This window comes from Sinocyclocheilus rhinocerous, unplaced genomic scaffold, assembly GCF_001515625.1.
Source record: "Sinocyclocheilus rhinocerous isolate Xijiao unplaced genomic scaffold, SAMN03320098_v1.1 scaffold351, whole genome shotgun sequence".
In the NCBI taxonomy this organism is placed as follows: Eukaryota; Metazoa; Chordata; class Actinopteri; order Cypriniformes; family Cyprinidae; genus Sinocyclocheilus; species Sinocyclocheilus rhinocerous.
In genome coordinates, this window is record NW_015639774.1 from 321609 (window position 1) to 339893 (window position 18285).

At 36.1% G+C, this 18285-nt stretch overlaps 1 protein-coding gene across 1 annotated transcript in view; it reads left to right on the forward strand.

Annotated features, from left to right (window-relative positions):
* The window catches only part of LOC107751871 (adenylate kinase isoenzyme 5-like), a 17425-nt gene extending 1548 nt beyond the window's left edge, over nt 1-15877 (forward strand). The window contains exons 2-6 of the mRNA XM_016567639.1: nt 1052-1238; nt 1634-1801; nt 4067-4239; nt 13269-13382; nt 15782-15877. Of these exons, the coding sequence (XP_016423125.1) occupies nt 1052-1238; nt 1634-1801; nt 4067-4239; nt 13269-13382; nt 15782-15877 (738 nt within the window). The remainder of the gene's footprint in view (nt 1-1051; nt 1239-1633; nt 1802-4066; nt 4240-13268; nt 13383-15781) is intronic.
* Nucleotides 15878-18285: the final 2408 nt, after the last annotated feature.

An 18285-nucleotide genomic window follows, 5' to 3' on the forward strand; every position in this document is an offset into this window, starting at 1 on the left:
GATAAATCCAGAAAAACAAGCACAGATCAAAAACCGAGAAAACAGACTAGGCTGGGCTGGGCTGGGCTGGGCTGGGCTGGGCTGGGCTAGGCTAGGCTAGGAAGCTAAATTTTTAGAATAATTTCAATATAAAATAATAGGCTATCATTTTTAATATTAGTTTCGTTTATAAGATATATTTTGTATCTTTATGTGTATAAAATTGTATAAATAATAACATTTACAAAAAATAAACATTCCTTACAATTAGGCCTGTCACGATAATGTAACGGGGCTGACAAGACGTGAGACGTGCGGATCCATATGCAAGCTTTATTAACATGAGAGGAGGTCAGAAACACAGGCAGGGTCGAACGGTGGCAAACAGGTATATGGCGGGCAAGACACAAGAATAGTCCTAGGGCTAGCATAGGTCAACGATTGGCGAACAGGATCACAAGGGCGAGACTAAAGGGATAAATCCAGGAAAAACAGGCACAGATCAAAAACCCAGGTATCAAAATACTAGATACCTTAAAAAACCTGAATAAATACTAAATAAACATTTTTTAACAAAAAGTGCAAAGTAGCAAGCAGAAAAAAAGAAAAATGCACAAGTAACTTGTATGGAGATTTTTCCATCTACAGATTTTTTCCTGACCTTCTTTTCTCTGTAAATTAAGGGTGCACACTATTGCTGAAAAACACAATCACTACTTAGCAGTCAGATGTCCGTATGCACAAAGGCACAGATCCCTAAACAAGACCATATCTGCAGATGAAACTTTGTTTGTAGAAGCATTTTTTAAATTTGAACTAGCACCTCGTGACTACATCACGTTATGTACGAGAAGTTGCAAAAGACACAGGCGCAAGTGGAATGTACAAAACATGGTGACATTAATGTGCGATATATTGCGTCACCAAAAATTATTGAGGTCATGGACATATTTTGCGCGATAAGTCGATATATTAATTATTGCGACAGGCCTACTTACAATGCATGTTACCCTATTCTTACAGTGAACAGATAAACACAGTACACCTCTCTGATTTGTCACTGGTTTCTCAGAGTCTGCTGACTGGTCTGATGTACTACCGACCGGATGACCCCATAGACTACCTAGAGACCTGCCTTAAGAAGGTGAGGGAGCTCGGCGGGACTGACAAAGTTCGGTGGGACACATTCGTTGGACAGGAGAAGAAGTCGTTACCGCCTCTCAATGGTGGGCAGTCACGTCGATCTTTTTTCCGCAATGGTGAGTAGGAGGTGTTGTCATCAGCCAACGCAACTCCAAATTGTAGGTGATGCTGAAATTCATGCAAACAAACTAGAACTGGCCACTGCTGTGTTTTGTGTATTGCACAGCAGGCTCATTATTCATTATTTGGGTGTTGTTAGAACATGGCAACCATCGGTAGGGGTTTTCCTTTCTTTGTGCTGGGCAACATTGTTCTACCCACCTCTCGAGGCAATACAAAAAGGCAAATGAATGCAAAGTACCTTTACAGTAAAACATAGTGAGTTTGTCATCTAATCAAAACCTGTTTTTCCAATGATATACTATCATGGGATTTCCTGTGAACCTTTTGCAATATATTGTTGAGGATATCAGAAGCTCTTATGACTAACTATTTGCATTCTTCCATACAGTTCTCCCGGACAGTCCCAATTTCCCCTATCGGAGATATGAGCGCCTCCCACCCATCAACCAGTTTTCCATAGAGAGTGACTCAGACTTGTCTGAGACAGCTGAGCTCATAGAGGAATATGAAGTGTTTGACCCATCTAATCCCAGACCCAAAGTCATCCTCATTATAGGTAAGCCCAAAGACTGGGTACTTCATCACAGATACCAGGCTAATGGAGAGAAACAGGCTGGTGTTTGTGTACATGCACCTGAAGCCGTTTTATGTTGGAATTTGTATGAAAATCAATACTTTCATTCAGTAAGAATGCGTTAAATTGATCAAAAGTCATAGAAAATTGTAATCTTACAAAATTAATTTAATTTGAAATAAATGCTTTTGAATGAATGCTTTTGAACTTTCTATTTGTCAAAGAATCCTGCAAAATTGATAATTTTGATAATGCTAATAATAAGAAACACCAAATAGGCAGATGATTTCTGTTACTTTAAATTGTAATAATATAATAATATTTTACAATATTACTGTTTTTACTGTATCTTTGATCAAATAAATGCAGCCTTCGTGAGCATAAGAGACTAAAAAACATTCCAAACTTTTGATTCTATAGTGTGTGATAAAATAATCGATGACAGAATAACATAAGTAACTCCCACTCACTTGTTTATTATTATTATTATTCAAAACAAAAATTTTAAACTAATTATGTGTGACTTTAAAAGAAGATGACCATCTGATCAGACAAATGTGGTTCAGTTATGCCTTGTGCAGTGATCATGAATAAAGTGATAGAAAAATGTAAAACTTAATTGTTTATTAAATTTCCAATATTGGCTAAGAATATTTAATTATGCATGCTTACTTATCACATTTTTGCATTTAGATTGCCATGGTAATTATTTAACACTCGCTTATAGTTACAGTTAATAAAGTAAGATAAAGACAATAAAGTTTTGAAAATTCAAAATGAAAATCCAACTTTATTTAAATGTTGTTATGCTTAAATTCTCTTGTAAAGGTTACGTTATTTTTTTTTTTCATTTATTAATTTTAACAAAATAATATAAAATTGTAATATTGGCCATAACATGAAATTAGAATTTTAATATTAGTAAACTAATATTCCACAGGTACAGTATTGGACTAAAATAACTGAGCATTCGTTTCAAATGGTTGTGTTTGTGGTTAAATTAAAATTCAAGTAAGGTATATTTAAGAGCAACACTATTGACTTTCCTGTTCTGTATGCAGTAACACACTGATGTAATAAATGATGTTATCACGAAATCAGAGACCACTGGGGCGTTCACTGGGGATGCATTTGAGATGGATACCTGCTGTAAACAGGACTGCTGAGTTCTAGGGATGCTATAGTTCAGACAGAGCTATCTAATAGTTGTACATTTCCCTCCTGCCTTATCAGACTTCCCTGAACAGCATGCATGTCTCTTTAAGTTGACTGATGTAATTTGCGGGGGAAAATCTGTGCTGAATGTAACCAACAAGCAAATAATGTGCATATCCCATCAGTCAAGTGACCACCCACTTGCAGTATTATCTTATTGAGATATTAGCTGTAGCTCAGTAAATGTTTCCCAAAACTGCACGGCTTTCTATTTTGTTTATGAAAATGTTCAGTGTTTTAGTACTGTTTCTTATAGTGGTCAACTAATATGTATTTCAGTGGCTGAAACTGATAGCCTGTAGTTTGTTGGGCATTCAGTCCATAATATGCATTGGTAGTTAGAATATTTTAGTATGTGATGTTTATTAATATTTATTGTTGTACAGCAATTATTTCTAGTCCTAGAATTTCTTGATGTTTAGTCCAACAGCACTCAGGCTGCTTATTGTTTTGTTCACTCCAATTGTCTTGTGTTGGAACAGACAGACCATCAGTCTGTATATTAGTGGTGTGGATTTTTCAGTGACTCTTTCTGCAGCGTACATTGTTTCGCCTATAGGTCGATAAGTAACTGTCTATGAGTCATTGAATTATTCATTCAATAGATTCGTTAAAACTTCATTCAGGAACAAAACTGACTGAATGTATGAGTGAGTCATTGAATTATTCATTCAACAGATTCATTAAAACTTTGTTCAGGAGCAAAACAATTGACTGTCTGTATGAGTGAGTCATTGAATTATTCACTCAACCAATTTGTTCAAACCACTGATTCGTTCTGGAGCATAACATGTGGAAACGGTTTTCTCTGACAGAGCAAAAATAGATGAGCTGTCTAAAATTACTCAACGTTAACTTCTTTACTGAAATGTTATATAAAAGCAATATACAATTGTGTTATTTGTCTGAATAACACAGCATCTTGCATATGGCACTCTCAAAATATGCTTTTCTGGAGTGTCTGCATATATGTGGGTGTCTGCGAGTGAGTCAGTATGGGTTCATAAGTCTCCCCACTATCTTCCCAAACAGGTGGCCCGGGCAGCGGTAAAGGTACACAGTGTCTGAAGATTGCTGAGCGTTACGGCTTTGAATATGTCTCAGTGGGTGAGCTGCTCAGGAAGAAGATGATCCATAATGCCACCAGCAACAGGAAATGGAGTCTGATTGCTAGGATCATCACCAATGGAGAACTGGCACCACAGGTATGTTCATGAAGTCAGAATGTCAGAGAATATAAAGATCAAAAACACATGCCAGTAATGAAATATGTCAATAAATAGGACATAGCAGGACTTTAACACACACACACACACACACACACACACACACACACACACCTAGAATTTGTTTTACTAGAAATCATCACACAAACAACGGTCAAAATAGAAAATGTTGAACTATCAAAACTAGAATGTTATATTTATAACTGAGTTTGTTTGATTCTTATTTTTGAAGTCTTACTATTTATCCTTAACACATCAAAGACTGACCCATTTTCAGAATCACAAATGCAAGTTTATGTGAAAACAGTGATCAAATGCACATAACATTTATTTTTACTTTAACATTCAACACATATATACAAATATAATTATTAACATATTAGATGATGTGATTTAAGAGAGTTGCAAATCTTTTTACTGTAGCAGACGTCATACATTTAAGGCTTGTTATGTAATGTAATGTATGATAATGGCAATTTTGTAAGTAACCAAATAATATGTCCTTTTTAAACCATTTACCTACAAAAATTATTATAATAAATTAGGATCTCTTCCTGATTGTAAATAATACAGATTGGGGTCTGTGTGAATTGCACAGATTCTACCAGTATATGTGGTATTTGATGCATTGCTGTACAGTATGTACTTAGGCAACATTCTTATAGCCATATACAGTGCACAATATTGTCAAATATAAAGTTGCATCATTATTTTATTTTAAATAGTCTTAGAAATACTCATAAGTAGTGCTGATTGGAAATTTCCACTGAAATGAAAAATTAACAAATAAGTAGCTGACATGAACATGTCTATGATTCATGATTTTTTTTAAATCAAAATTTTTGGTTAAAATATCTGCATAAGGCAAAGTGTATATAGTAGATCCTGTTTTTCACCATTTTAATCACTTTTTTTTTGCCTTCACTAATTCATAATAAATGTTCCTGTGGTGTTGCAAATAAATTTACAAAGTACAAATATTCAGTGTAGCCTTTAAATTAATCTGAGATCCTAAAAGTTGCATGTAGAATAATTATAGACAAATTGGGAAAATGTTGTTGAAAATAGTTTTAGACAAATTAATGTCACACCACAGGACGCTGCTGAAACTGCTTGAATTCATGTCAACAACCCAGCATTAATAGTTGGTGTCCACTACAGTGGACTGATGTATTGTCAGGTATTGTATGGAAATGAAACTACAACAAATATGTATACTTACGTATAATAATGCTGAATTTATCAAAGATAAAACACATTTCAAGAGGACTGTTAAATACATTTTGAATCCAAAGTAAGGGTTAAAGGTTATCACTCATGTGGGTTTGGATGTAACGTGACTTCCTGAAGAGTTGAAATGGCTTGTAGATCTTTTAACATGGCTCCAAACTAGCTATTTACTGAGTTAATTTCTTACTTTTTACGACTGAAGTGTCTGTTATTGAAGTGACAATCTCTGTTTGGTGAAAGTAACTCAAGGACTTGCTGCATTTCTTCAGTCTGTATATATTACCAGACCTAACAATAAGACCACTTCCTAACTTCCGTCCCTATAACAACATACCCACACTCCCTTTCCTGCGTATTAACTTTCCATGTGAGAACTGAGCACAGAAGTGTGGCGCTGGAAATGAGGGCACCACATTTTAGCGAGGAGGTTTTTGAAAGAGAAACAGAAGATAAGAGCTCCTACTGGGTGTTGATTCCCAGAAGAACTCCAGAAATGCTTTGTACATTTTTAGAAGAGGCAGTGTATCTTCAAAGATTATTGAGGATGAAATGGCCAACCCTCGTCATTTAATCCTTAGCTGCATTAAATGCAGCATTGTACTGAGACACAGGTCGAGTTGAGCCTCTGTCAGGGAAATAAAGCCACCTTCCACTAATGACTTCCTGGATTAGAGAATTTTCCCAGACTGTAAAAGGGAGTGTCATAAGATACACCTGTACAAATCAGACATATGGATTGTATCATGAGAAAGCTTTATTTCAAAACTCAAAATGTCCTCACTAGTGCAAAACTTTGTTGAAAGTAAGCTACCGAATCATCTGACCAAGCACATTTACACAATGCCTATTCGGTGTTCAGCAACTTTGCCCATCTACTCTCAGTAAAGTAATAAGCAGGAAGCAATGATAGATGCTATCAGACGTTGCACTACAAATAATTATCGTCCATCATTTTGATGGACTGGGTTGTACATTTTCTGTGATGTTGTATTTTTAATCGTCAGTGAAATATAATATCGCATGTGGTATTAATATCAGACTTCCAGTCAGTGTCGCTGGTTCTTGAATTTTTCTTTTTATTCTGCTCTCACAGTGTGAAAAAGACAACAATGACATGTCTCTCTGGGGCATTTATTTTCCACCCTTTTATTCATTTCTATACACAGCTCAGTAACATTTTACAGTAAGATTGCATTAGTTGATGCATTAGTTAGTGCATTAACTAACATTAACGATGTGCAATACATTTATTACAGTATTTATTAGTCTTCCTTAATGTTAGTTAAAGGTGACATATCATGAAAATCTGACTTTTCCAGGTTTTAAGTGCTATAATCAGGTTCCCAGTGCATCTACCAACCAAGGAAACGTGAAAAAGATCAACCCAAGCCTTTTTCTTCAAGCGTCTGAGAAAACGAGCGCATCTGATTTTGCTCCCTTGGTGATGTGGCAAAAGGATCTCATTATAATATTACCGTCCCTTAATCTGTAAGTTTACACCCATGGCGCCGTTATTATGTTTTCGCAAGCGACAATGGTGTACTAGTTCTAATGCCATGGCGAAAGTTTGAGCAAAACATGCTAACTGTTCTGTGTAACACTTTAGAATAATGGTCCGTTGTTAACAAGTAACTATGCAGGAAGTAATAGGTAGTACTACATTAACACTTAACTTAATACTATTAACTAATAGAGAAGCGAGATTAACTAAGCAGTAAGTAGTAGCAAATTTAGGACAAAGGTAGTTCCTTATTAGATATTTGATAATTATTAAATAAAAATATCCTCATTGAGAACTACTTGTGAACTATGACCAGTTAATAAAGAATAACCAATTAATTACTAATCACAACAGTAACGTCTTAAATACACAGATCTAAAATAAACATGCGATTTATTTCCCAGCAGTTTACCTTCACAGACATAACGACTCACTGTTTTTGTAACTCATGTGTGTTTTTTAACGTAAACTTGTGTGTGAATGAGAACTTAGTTTAGTACTCACATGCTGTGACAGCCGCTTTCTGTCCGTGTGCTTCGGATGTGTGCTCTCAGAAAACCGTATATCAGAAGTTTCAACTCATATGGTTTAAAACACATTATTTCAGCGCGATAAACATGATAATCAGAACCAAAGCAGATGTTTTTTAGCAGGTCCAAACTGTAATGGCGCAGCTTTATTCTGGAAAAGGAGGCGGGGAGCAGCAGCTCATTTGCATTTAAAGAGACAGGCCCGAAAAACAGCGTGTTTCTGCTTCCACTCAAAATAGGCATTTTCAAAATGATATAATAAATGATCTGTGGAGTATTTTGAGCTGAAACTTCACACACACATTCTGGGGACACCAGAGACTTATATTAAATATTGTAAAAAGGGGCATAATATGTCTCCTTTAATAAAATTATTCATTGTTAGTTTGTGTTAGCTCAGGTCCATTTTTAAACAATGAAATTAACATTAACTATGATAAATAAAATATTTAGAAGTATTTTTAATTGTTAATGTTAATGGTTATGCGTGATGGTAACTAATGTAGTTAATGGCAAGTTAATGTAACCAGTGTTGGGCTCGTTACTCAAAAAATTTAATTTATTACTCGTTACTAGTTACTCCTTTCAAAAGTAATATTATTACTTTACCTGTTACTATCTGGCAACAGTAATAATTAGTTACACTATGTTACCCATATATGATTATATTTCATTAAGTATTTTATCAAAAGAAACACATAAGTTCATAACATTTTTAATTATAGTAATATAATTCATATCAGGATCAGAGGGATGTGTGTCGCAGTCTGCAGCGGGTGTGCCCAGGAGGGCCACCAGATGACTGTGTTCTGGGAGGACAGATGTGGGTGGGCAAGCCATGTAATACCAGAGAAAAGTAATGCCACAACTTACACATCTGTGTTCAGATCGTCTTTTCTCCTGACAAAATCAGTGTAATCAGTGCAGTGTTTCCATCCCCTGAATGTAAGCTTTTCCATATTCCAAGCTTTCCTGATGCACTGGTGACTTCATGTGCCTGTGTGAGTCGTGAAAATTATGAAAATAAATCTAGGAATTATTGGATTGTTTGATTTCAAATCAGTAGGGGTTGAGGCTGTTTTATGGATGGTAAGTGTAATATTATTACTGAAATCTTAATAGTAATTTGTTACACTACTAATTACTGCAAAAAGGAATAATATTACTGTAACTAGTTACTAGTACTAGTTACTGCCCAACACTGATGGTAACTAATGTAGTTACCTAATATTAATAAATGGAACCTTATTTTAAAAGTGTTACCAGCATCTCTTACTGAATATTTCTAAAGCAGAGAAACACAATATATCAGATATTTTATATCTTCTGACAAAATAATGGAAAATATTTTGAATTATCCTTTGTAAAATGACATAATTTCAGCTAACTCAACTTTTTCAGATACTATCCCAGCAATGTTAGCTTATGTGAAAAAGTTGAGTTAGCTGAAGTTTGGTTCCCCGAAAAGACATCCTAACTGTCACACCACATGGACTATTAGTTTGTTTTCTTCCCTCATGTGTTCCTTGACCTAGTTTTCCCTCATGTCTGATTATGTCATTATGTTCAGGTGTGTCTTGTTAATTATCTTCATTTGCCTATGTATTTAAGTTCCTGTCTGTTCAGTTAGTGTTTGTCGGGTCTTATACGCCAGTGTATACGTGTGATACCAGCCTCCCTTGTGTGGAATTTGCCTGTGTGTGGATTATTAAAGACTGTTAACCTTCATCTTCATCTTTGTGCGTGTGCATTCAACACTGTAGTGTGACATGAACATTCTCTGTCAGTTAGCCAGCAACCTTTTTTATGTAAATAGAATGTTCCCTTTGGAGAATGTTTCCCTAACGTTAAGGTTAATTTAAGGTCATATAAATAAAACTTTAAAATAATCTTTAGAAAATGTTATTAGCTTGTCACACAAAAATCTAATTTTCACCTAGTTTAATTTGAATTCAGTTGAAGGTGGAAACTGGTCATCCTAAACAATTGTATTGTTTTGGAACACGCTTGACTAAAACTATAAGTGTAAAGTGTGTAATATAATCCATTTAAAGGTTTCACCTTTTAAAGAAATAAATTTGTCTTGATCTTTTGAGTAGAAACCCCAACTCTATGCCATCATTGTGTTATAGACCAGTTATGGATTAATTTAAACATTCAGAGCAATTTGTGTACATGGTGGATCAAAGCAGCAAATATACTGTGTGTTTACCTTTGATGGCGCACAGACTCGCATCATGCACTCGAATGTCGATTGCTGATTCATGTGCACAACAGGCCGAATAGAAGACTTTGCCAGTCCAACTGCTTTCTTGTGATATAAATGAAACTTTTTGGAGCTTTTACTCTTTTTGCCCATACATTGAAAGTCAGTGCGGTCCAAAATAGCAGTGGACAGCACAGACCTTCATTATATGAACAAATAACTCAAAGACATTTTTCAAAATACCTCATTTTTTCATTTAAGTTTCATTTTTAATTCTAAATGTCAGAAAAGGTGGATCATGGTCGAAAATTCAATAATAAAATATTGAATGACATGACTATTTTAAAGCATTTCACTAGATGTGTTTATTTCCATGGCAAACTATGTGCCTTTACAGTAAAACAGTGGCACTAATTCACAATTGCTGCTGGACTGATTTGCCTCAAAACATATGAATTCTTGATCATTATTCTTTGAACTCACGTTCATTTTATCATCAGCTTGATCAAACCACATACAGTTTTGCATATAAGGGAGACTGTCTGTTGGATGTGGATGTGATGCAAGACACTGTTTTGGACATTGATATGTGGTTTGTGGTTGGCATTCTCTTTGCATTCTAAAAACGTCCTCTGCTTTGAACCGTATCTAGATCGCTTCAGATAGTGGTAAAAACAGTAAAAGAGCATTTGGTCATACAAATTACATACTGGGCAATAAATTTTGCCTAATGTAAGAGTTATTTTTAGAGCAATCTGGTACTGACGCTAGATCTCCTTCGTAAATGATGCCATCCACATCATTAGATTTGCTACGCTCGAATATATATTCTTCCTCCAGCGGTTGGGAACATTGCCACTGCAAAAATGCTGCTGCACTCCTCAATTACACCAGAAATCACCTAGAATGGACTGTCACTGAGTTGATGAGTGTGGGTTTTTAATTATAGAGTTTAATTGTAAAGTTCATTACCTCTTCCATTAGAAAAATATATATGTATAAAAATAATTTATCTTTGTCAGACAGATGCTTAATAAGCTCTGGGGCGTTTTTGTGTATTTTCGCCTAAATTTGACATACCCAAATTCAAATGTTTACCCTACACACATACAATGGAGGAAATTAAAAATAAATGGTGTCATTGTATAGAAAACCCTTTGAACTACAAAATATGGTTGTAATTCTTCATAAATAACATTATATATGTTTTAAATATGACAATAAACATAGGCATAGGCGCTTTTAGATTTTTTTTCAGAAATAGTTTTTTGAAAGTCTGTTATTCAGGTTCTATTTGCTCCAGCTCTCTGTAACTTATATTGTTTGATTCCACTAGGTGCCAAGATTTGAAATAATATTTCAAATAACAGTTTCTAAACAGGAGTTATTGAATTATAACCGAAGGGCGTAAAATTGTCCCTTTTTTGCGTCTAAAACAGGTTTTATAAAGCATATTACCCCCAGAATCCTATTTTACTATGTGCCATAGCACTTTTCTTGATTATTTACTGAATTATGTTTCATTTTGCCTGCCTCAGCATCCAGTGCCTGCATCAGCTGCCTCCTGAAGATCAGACGCGAGCTGCGCCACTAGCTCCGCGCTAACTGCTTCTGCCACGGGCTCACGGCTGCTATCTGGTCTTCAGAATGTGAAACAAAGAAATAGCTGTTGGTTTACTGTCAAATATAAGTTTTATCCGTGCTGTATATCCATGTATATTTACTGAAACGCATCCTGTACTGTACTTTACTGTAAATACATAGTTTATCAGATTGTTAGCTGTGCTTTTACATTTCAAAATAATTATTCTATCAAAAACGAAGCAAAACCGCTCATATGCGCTCACCAGACACGCGTCCTTTCCTCTCCACCGCGCCGCTGAACGTTCTTTATCATCTTTAGTTTTTGGTTTACTGTCAAATATAAGTTTTATCTGTGCCGCCAATGCATTTGCCTTCCAGCGTGCCATTATCGCCTTCAAAACAGTCAAAAAAATTACAAGACCCAAGCTCAAAACAGCTCCAGTGCTGACCCGGATCCTCTCTCTCTCCCTCCTGTCTATTGACCCAGAGGTGTCAAATTTCACGGCTCTGAGTGGCCGGCGCGCTTGAGTGGCGTGTAATCTGACCTATTGCCGACCACTGAGCAGCCCAGAGTTGCCCAGAGTTGTAGAACATAAGAGCCGCTGGCCGGAGCTGCTATGATTTGAAGAGCGCGTGTTTGCCAAAAGAGCGTCTTTTTTTCTCTGGTGCGTTTCTGTTGCGCTTCTGCGCCAACACAGTGGATTTCTCACCAATGCGAGCACACAGAAACGTGAAAATGGTCTTGATTGAAAGAAGAGATCCTAATCTAAAAGATAATATAGAGTTTTGGCTGTTTGCGGCTGACTGAAGCAATCGTGCAAGTAGGAATGTGACGCATCTGAATGTTTCCTCAGAGGTATCAAATTTCACATCGCAATTCTATTTAAGGTCATTCGATCTGTGATTGTCACACAATCAAATAAACTAAATAGTCAAATTCCTGACAATAAGAGCTTTCTTGTGATATATGACTTGACTGTTTTGTGAAAAATATAAAAAATACACATCCTTCGGAAAAATTATTCGCAATAATTAGGCGGAAATTCGTGTGTGGGACAAATACATTTCTAAGCTTCATTTCACTGCTTTATGTATCATAAAACCAAAAGTAATGGTATTCTTTGTAAAGAAGACACTCTAATCTTTCAAATGATACCATATATGGGCTGATACCATATAAGGAAAGCTTTGCAAATGAAGCATAAAATTTTTTTACGTGATTTTGGACCCGTATCCGGGTCTGCAGTTTAAGTGGTTTTAAAGAAATTCAGGGAATGTTCTAAAATACTCTTGTGAATTATGGAATGATTGCCCTTGAAGCCCAACTCATCTGAGATATAATTTTTACCGACTTTCATCCGAACTGATTCAGGATGCTGTTTAAAATAGCTCAGAATTACAAAGCACATTTTCTCTGCAGGTACTTGATCTATGAGGACCAAACTGCTATAGAAATGAGTTTCCTGTATTTGGAAAGCTGCTTGTTAAAAGAGCAACCATGTCTGCTATTGAAATAACCAATCAACTGCTATTGAAGTACAACAATTTAGAGGATGACTTGTATGTGCTGATTTCATAATTGTGATCATAATTGTAGCGTCAAATAACTGTAAAAATGCTATGGTAAAGACCTATTAACTGGTTAACGGTTAAATTAATTTACTACTGTAAAAAACTGTAATAGATCTAATGGGACATTTCATGTAATTGAATGGTAAAATACTGTTAAATGTATGGATTTTGGAAGTAAAAAATAAGTCTTTTTTCAGTGAAAAAACATACAGTAAACTGACATTCTCAGAATTTTCTGTGACAGCTCACTTTTGATAGTTTTTTTCATTGAAATAACTGTTTCTTCTTAGTTTGTTCTTACTAATTATGTACATTTGGGTGTTATGTTACATCTTATGTTATATATCTTATATTTTGACCTGTATATGTTATTCATGCCCATTAGGAAACAACCATAACTGAGATCAAGCAGAAGATCATGAAGATTCCAGAGGCCAGCGGTATAGTTATAGATGGCTTCCCTCGAGATGTGGGACAAGCGCTTTCTTTTGAGGACCAGGTGAGTGCATTTTATTAGTGGTTCTTGCTAGAGCAAGACTGTTACCTTGTGGATCCTCTAATGTGGAAAAAAAGCATACAGTCATAAACTTGAGATCTGAATTGAATATAGTAGTATGCAATGTAATTATGTGATTGCTCATGACAAACCTGTGAAATGCTTATGAGAAACCTCACTGCCTTCACAGTATTGACTGGCTGCCACCAGTTTTTTGCCTCTCATTTGCATAAAGTTGAACATTTCTCACATTTTTGACTGTCACCACTCTCCTTCACTGCCATTCCCACAATCCCCTGTGTGAGAACTGCCACTCAGCTCCAATAGAGAATGAACTGAAAACACCCTCTTATCTCCAGTGCTGGGTAGATTACTTATACATTTTAGTCCATTACTGATTCCAAATTACATGACAAAACAATTCAAAACATTTGAAAATCATTTTAAAATAACATAAATCAAAATAAAACACTTACTAAAAAAATCATTTTTTATTTATTTATTTGTTTACCTGCATGTCATGTGACCATTAACCAATGCCAGAGAACAGTGAACATGCAAGTGTGTTACTTAATTATGAACTTATTACCTTAAAATCTCAGGGGTACTTCAAGTAAATATAACAGGTGAAAGAGGTTAAGATGACAAAAAAATAATAATTTGGGAATCCCTGCATTACATGTAAATAAGGGTGTGTTCACACTTGTAGTTCGGTTTGTTTGGTTCATTTGGTCCGGACCAAAAAGGAAAATTATACATTTGGTCCTGGTCCGCTTAGCGTTCACATTGACATTTTTGACAGCGAACCTAAAAGCATAGTGATATGTTCACAACCTGATTGTTCGGCTTGAATGATGTATATATCGTGACGGAACTCACCGAACACCCCAAACAAAAGGTGGGAGTATTTGGTCCGTGTTGTGTTCATATATCATTCGAACCACACCAGAGTTTGTTTGGAAGCGGACCGAGACCCATCTTTTTAGCGGTCTCGGTCCGCTTGTTTGGTGCGCACCAGGGTTCGGATGGCAGCGTTCACACATGCTCAAATGAACCGCACTAACAGAGCAGTAGCACCAGGGTTCGTTTTAATCGAACCAAACATGACAAGTGTGAATGCACCCTAAGGGTGTATTCACACCAGGAAAGTCCGCTTGTTCACTTGCTTTGGTCCGAATCAAATACAATGTTGATTTTTTTCATTTGGTGCGGTTCACTTTCACCCTAACCTTTTTGCAAGTGAACCAGAAACTGTAAACAAAACCACACGTGTGCTTAAGGTCATCCATTCATTGGTTCATTCATTCAACCGTACCAGAGTTCGTTTGGAAGCGGACCGAGACCACCTCTTCAGCTGGGTCTCGGTACGGTTGTTTGGTCCGCACCAGAGTGCGATTGTTGTATTTACACCTGCCCAAAAGATCCGCACCAAAGGGGAAAACGAACCAAACAAGACAGGTGTGAATACATCCTAAGAAATAACAAGAATTTGTGCATTTTAATATGTTTAAAAGACAAAAGCCTTCCAAAGACATAGTAACACATGGTTAAATAACCCACTGAGTGATAATTCAAATAAACTTAATGTGTTCATAAGTAGTTGATGCAATATTGAAATGTTGAGAAAAAACTGCTTAAAATTGAAGTGATTTTTGTAAATCCAGTGATCAATTGCTCAATTTTATATGTAATTATAGCCACCTGACTAGTAGTGACTGGTCTTTGTGTGAATGTCCACAAAACTGGAAGACTTTCTGTATGTATATAAGTGGTAGGCTATTGAGATGAAACAGAAGAATTAGTGGGAATCAATAAATTCTGAATAATTTATTGCTATTGTGTGAATATGTAATCAAGTAATCAATAAAAAAGTAACTGTAGTCTGATTACGAGCAGTGTTGGGGAAGCTACTCTGAAACTGTAGCTTGACCAGCTACAAGCTACTCGTAAATTAAAGTAGTTAAGCTACATTCAAGCTACCCTTCTGAAAAAGAAGCTAGCTACACTACAAGTTACTATCAAAAAGAAGCTAGCTACATTGAAACTACTTTCAATTTTTTTCATTATTATTAATTTTTTTTTTACAATTAACAATACAAATAACTAAATAATTATCAATGAAGAATTATATAAAGTTATAAGTAAAATATAATAAAGTTATAAGTAAAATATTTGGGGTTCAAAACATACTGTAATGCAATCATGATTTCATCAAGTAGTATGAATTCAGGTTGATTGGGACACATTTCCAAGCCATTTCAATGACAAAAAGTGTCCCAATCTTTATGCACCAAGAGCTTGTAACACTCCAAAGAGAAAGGAAAAATTGAAATCGCATCATATGACCCCTTTAAGTCTTCGACGTAGACCGCATTTTAATCTTTGTTTTGCATAAATTACAGTTGATTCATGTGAAATATCCACTCCTGTACATCCTTTGCAAAATCATCAGACGATCTCTTGTCGGTGGACAGACTGTAAAGCCGCGCGATGCGTGATATCACAATAGATGGCGGTAATGATCAAATTTAGTTTGTGTATTTTAAAAATTTAATATAATCTAATTACAAGTACTTAATATTTGGAATCTGATTACGTAATCTAAATAACATGCAATCAGTTACTTCTCATCACTGCTTATCTCTACTTAAGGCTGGAATACACTAAACGACTTTTGCCCCGAATTTCCGCCGATTTACTGTCTGGAGAAGTTGACGCTAGTTGCCGAAAGTCAGAACCAGTCTGCAGATTTGAGCTGATGGATTTCATACAAAAACATGTAGTTTATGATGGCCACAGACTCAGATGTTTTAGCTTCAAACTATGATTTAATCCAGTCGGAGAATATCAAACATGTTTGTTATTTTCAGATGATTTTAGAACACACAGTTTTTATCAGTGGTGTACAAAGTACCTGAAAGCAATACTCAAGTAAAAGTACAGATATCTTACCACAATATGACTTTGGTAGAAGTTGAAGTCACCGTTTAGAATATTACTTGAGTAAAAGTCTTAAAGTATGTGATATTTATTGTACTTAAGTACGAAAAGTATTTTTTAAATCTTAAAAGTATTGAAGGTAAAAGTACAAGTAAATGCAAAATGGAAAAGAAGCAAACAAATATATAAAAAATGTTCATACACCGCTTGAGTAGCAATATTTTGTTCAGTTTTAACTCTTTCTTCCATTTGGTATTTTTGGATAAAATGCATTTAAACTGCAGTTACAGATGCTAATGTTTTGTTTTTAACATAAAACGTTTAATACTGATATTTGAAATAATTTCAAACGTGAAAAAATTCGTCGAAATGTGAAATTAAAACCGCCAGTAGGTGGCAGCAAGTGACTGTTTATGAGTGAGTCATTGAGATTCAACCGATTCATTCAAACGACTGATTAATTGTGAAACAAAGCATTTGACTGTGCTAATAAGTGAATCACTTAATCATTTATTCAACCGATTCATTCAAAAAGCTGATTCCTTCAATAAGTAAACATCGTCCATTGCTCAGAGACGCAAAACAGTACTGTGATCTTTGTTTGGAAGTATTTTCGTTAGCAAAATTGAGCAAAAACAAGCAATATTATGTCTAAAATGTAAGTCATTTATTGCTTTACTGAACTTGTATAAAATGATCATTAAATGTGTTCATGCTGATATCTGCAGAAAAACGGTACTCTTTGTGTGAGTTAGATTAAGTTAACTATATTAAATTATATAAATATATAAAAAGCATACAGAAGCATTTTTGCCGTATACAATTTAGAATCGACTTGAGTGGAATGCTGTCATCCGCGGCTGTGCGCGCACTTGTTTGCAAATTAGCAAAGGTGTTTTTAAGAGTCTAACTTGCAGATGCCAGACCACTGATTCGTCAAACCTGCTTTCCTGCAGTCCGTGTTCTTCTGACTTCTGACTATTTTGTAGTAAGTAACGAATATGCTTCGGGGAAATGTATCGGAGTAAAAGTATACATTTTAATTAGGAAATGTAGTGGAGTAAAAGTAAAAGTTGGCTGAAATATAAAAACTCAAGTAAAGTACAGATACTCCCAAAAAATACTTAAGTACTGTAACGAAGTATTATTACTTTGTTACATTACACCACTGGTTTTTATTTATCACATGTCTGCTAGCAACAAGGCACACGTTTCTGCTTGTGTTTATTCTGATTGGAACGATTTTAAAGTCTGCTAGTGTATGATCCTCAGTCATTTAGTGTATGATGCCGAGTTTTTCCTTTGCGACTGTTGACTGTTTACAAAGTCGGTAAGTGTATGATGTCTAGCATTTTAAAATCTGTTCAGATTTTAAAAGTTGTGTAGTGTATTCCAGCCTTTACCGAGCAGACACATATGTGACGCAGGGCGGAGCAGACGGGACAGAATCCCACCAGGGCGGAGCAGAAGACCTCCACGGCGAAGCAGACGGAGCAGGAACCCACCCGGGCGGAGCGGACGGGACAGAAGCCCACCAGGGCGGAGCAGGTGGAACAGAAGACCACCAGAGCGGGTTAGAAGACCACCAGGCTGGAGCAGGAACCCAAGGCAGGAACTGGGACCTGGGTAAACTTGAAAAACAGGAAACAGGCAACAGAACAGTCAGGAAATTCACAGATAGCGTCCTTGGCTGTGACAGACAGGGCTGAAAGTTCATAGGCAGCCTTCTCGGCTGGATCGGAACAGGACAAAAGTCTATAATTGGCCTTCATGACGGGTTTAGAACAAGTCGAGAGTTCCGAGATAGCCTCCTCGGCTGGTTCAGGGCAGGAAAAAAGTTTATAAGCGGCCTCCGTAGCCGCGACAGGACAGGAAGAGAGTTCATAGGCGGCCTCCTTGGCCAGAACAGGACAGGCAGAGAGTTCACAGACGGCCTCCTTGGCCGGAACAGAACAGGCAGAGAGTT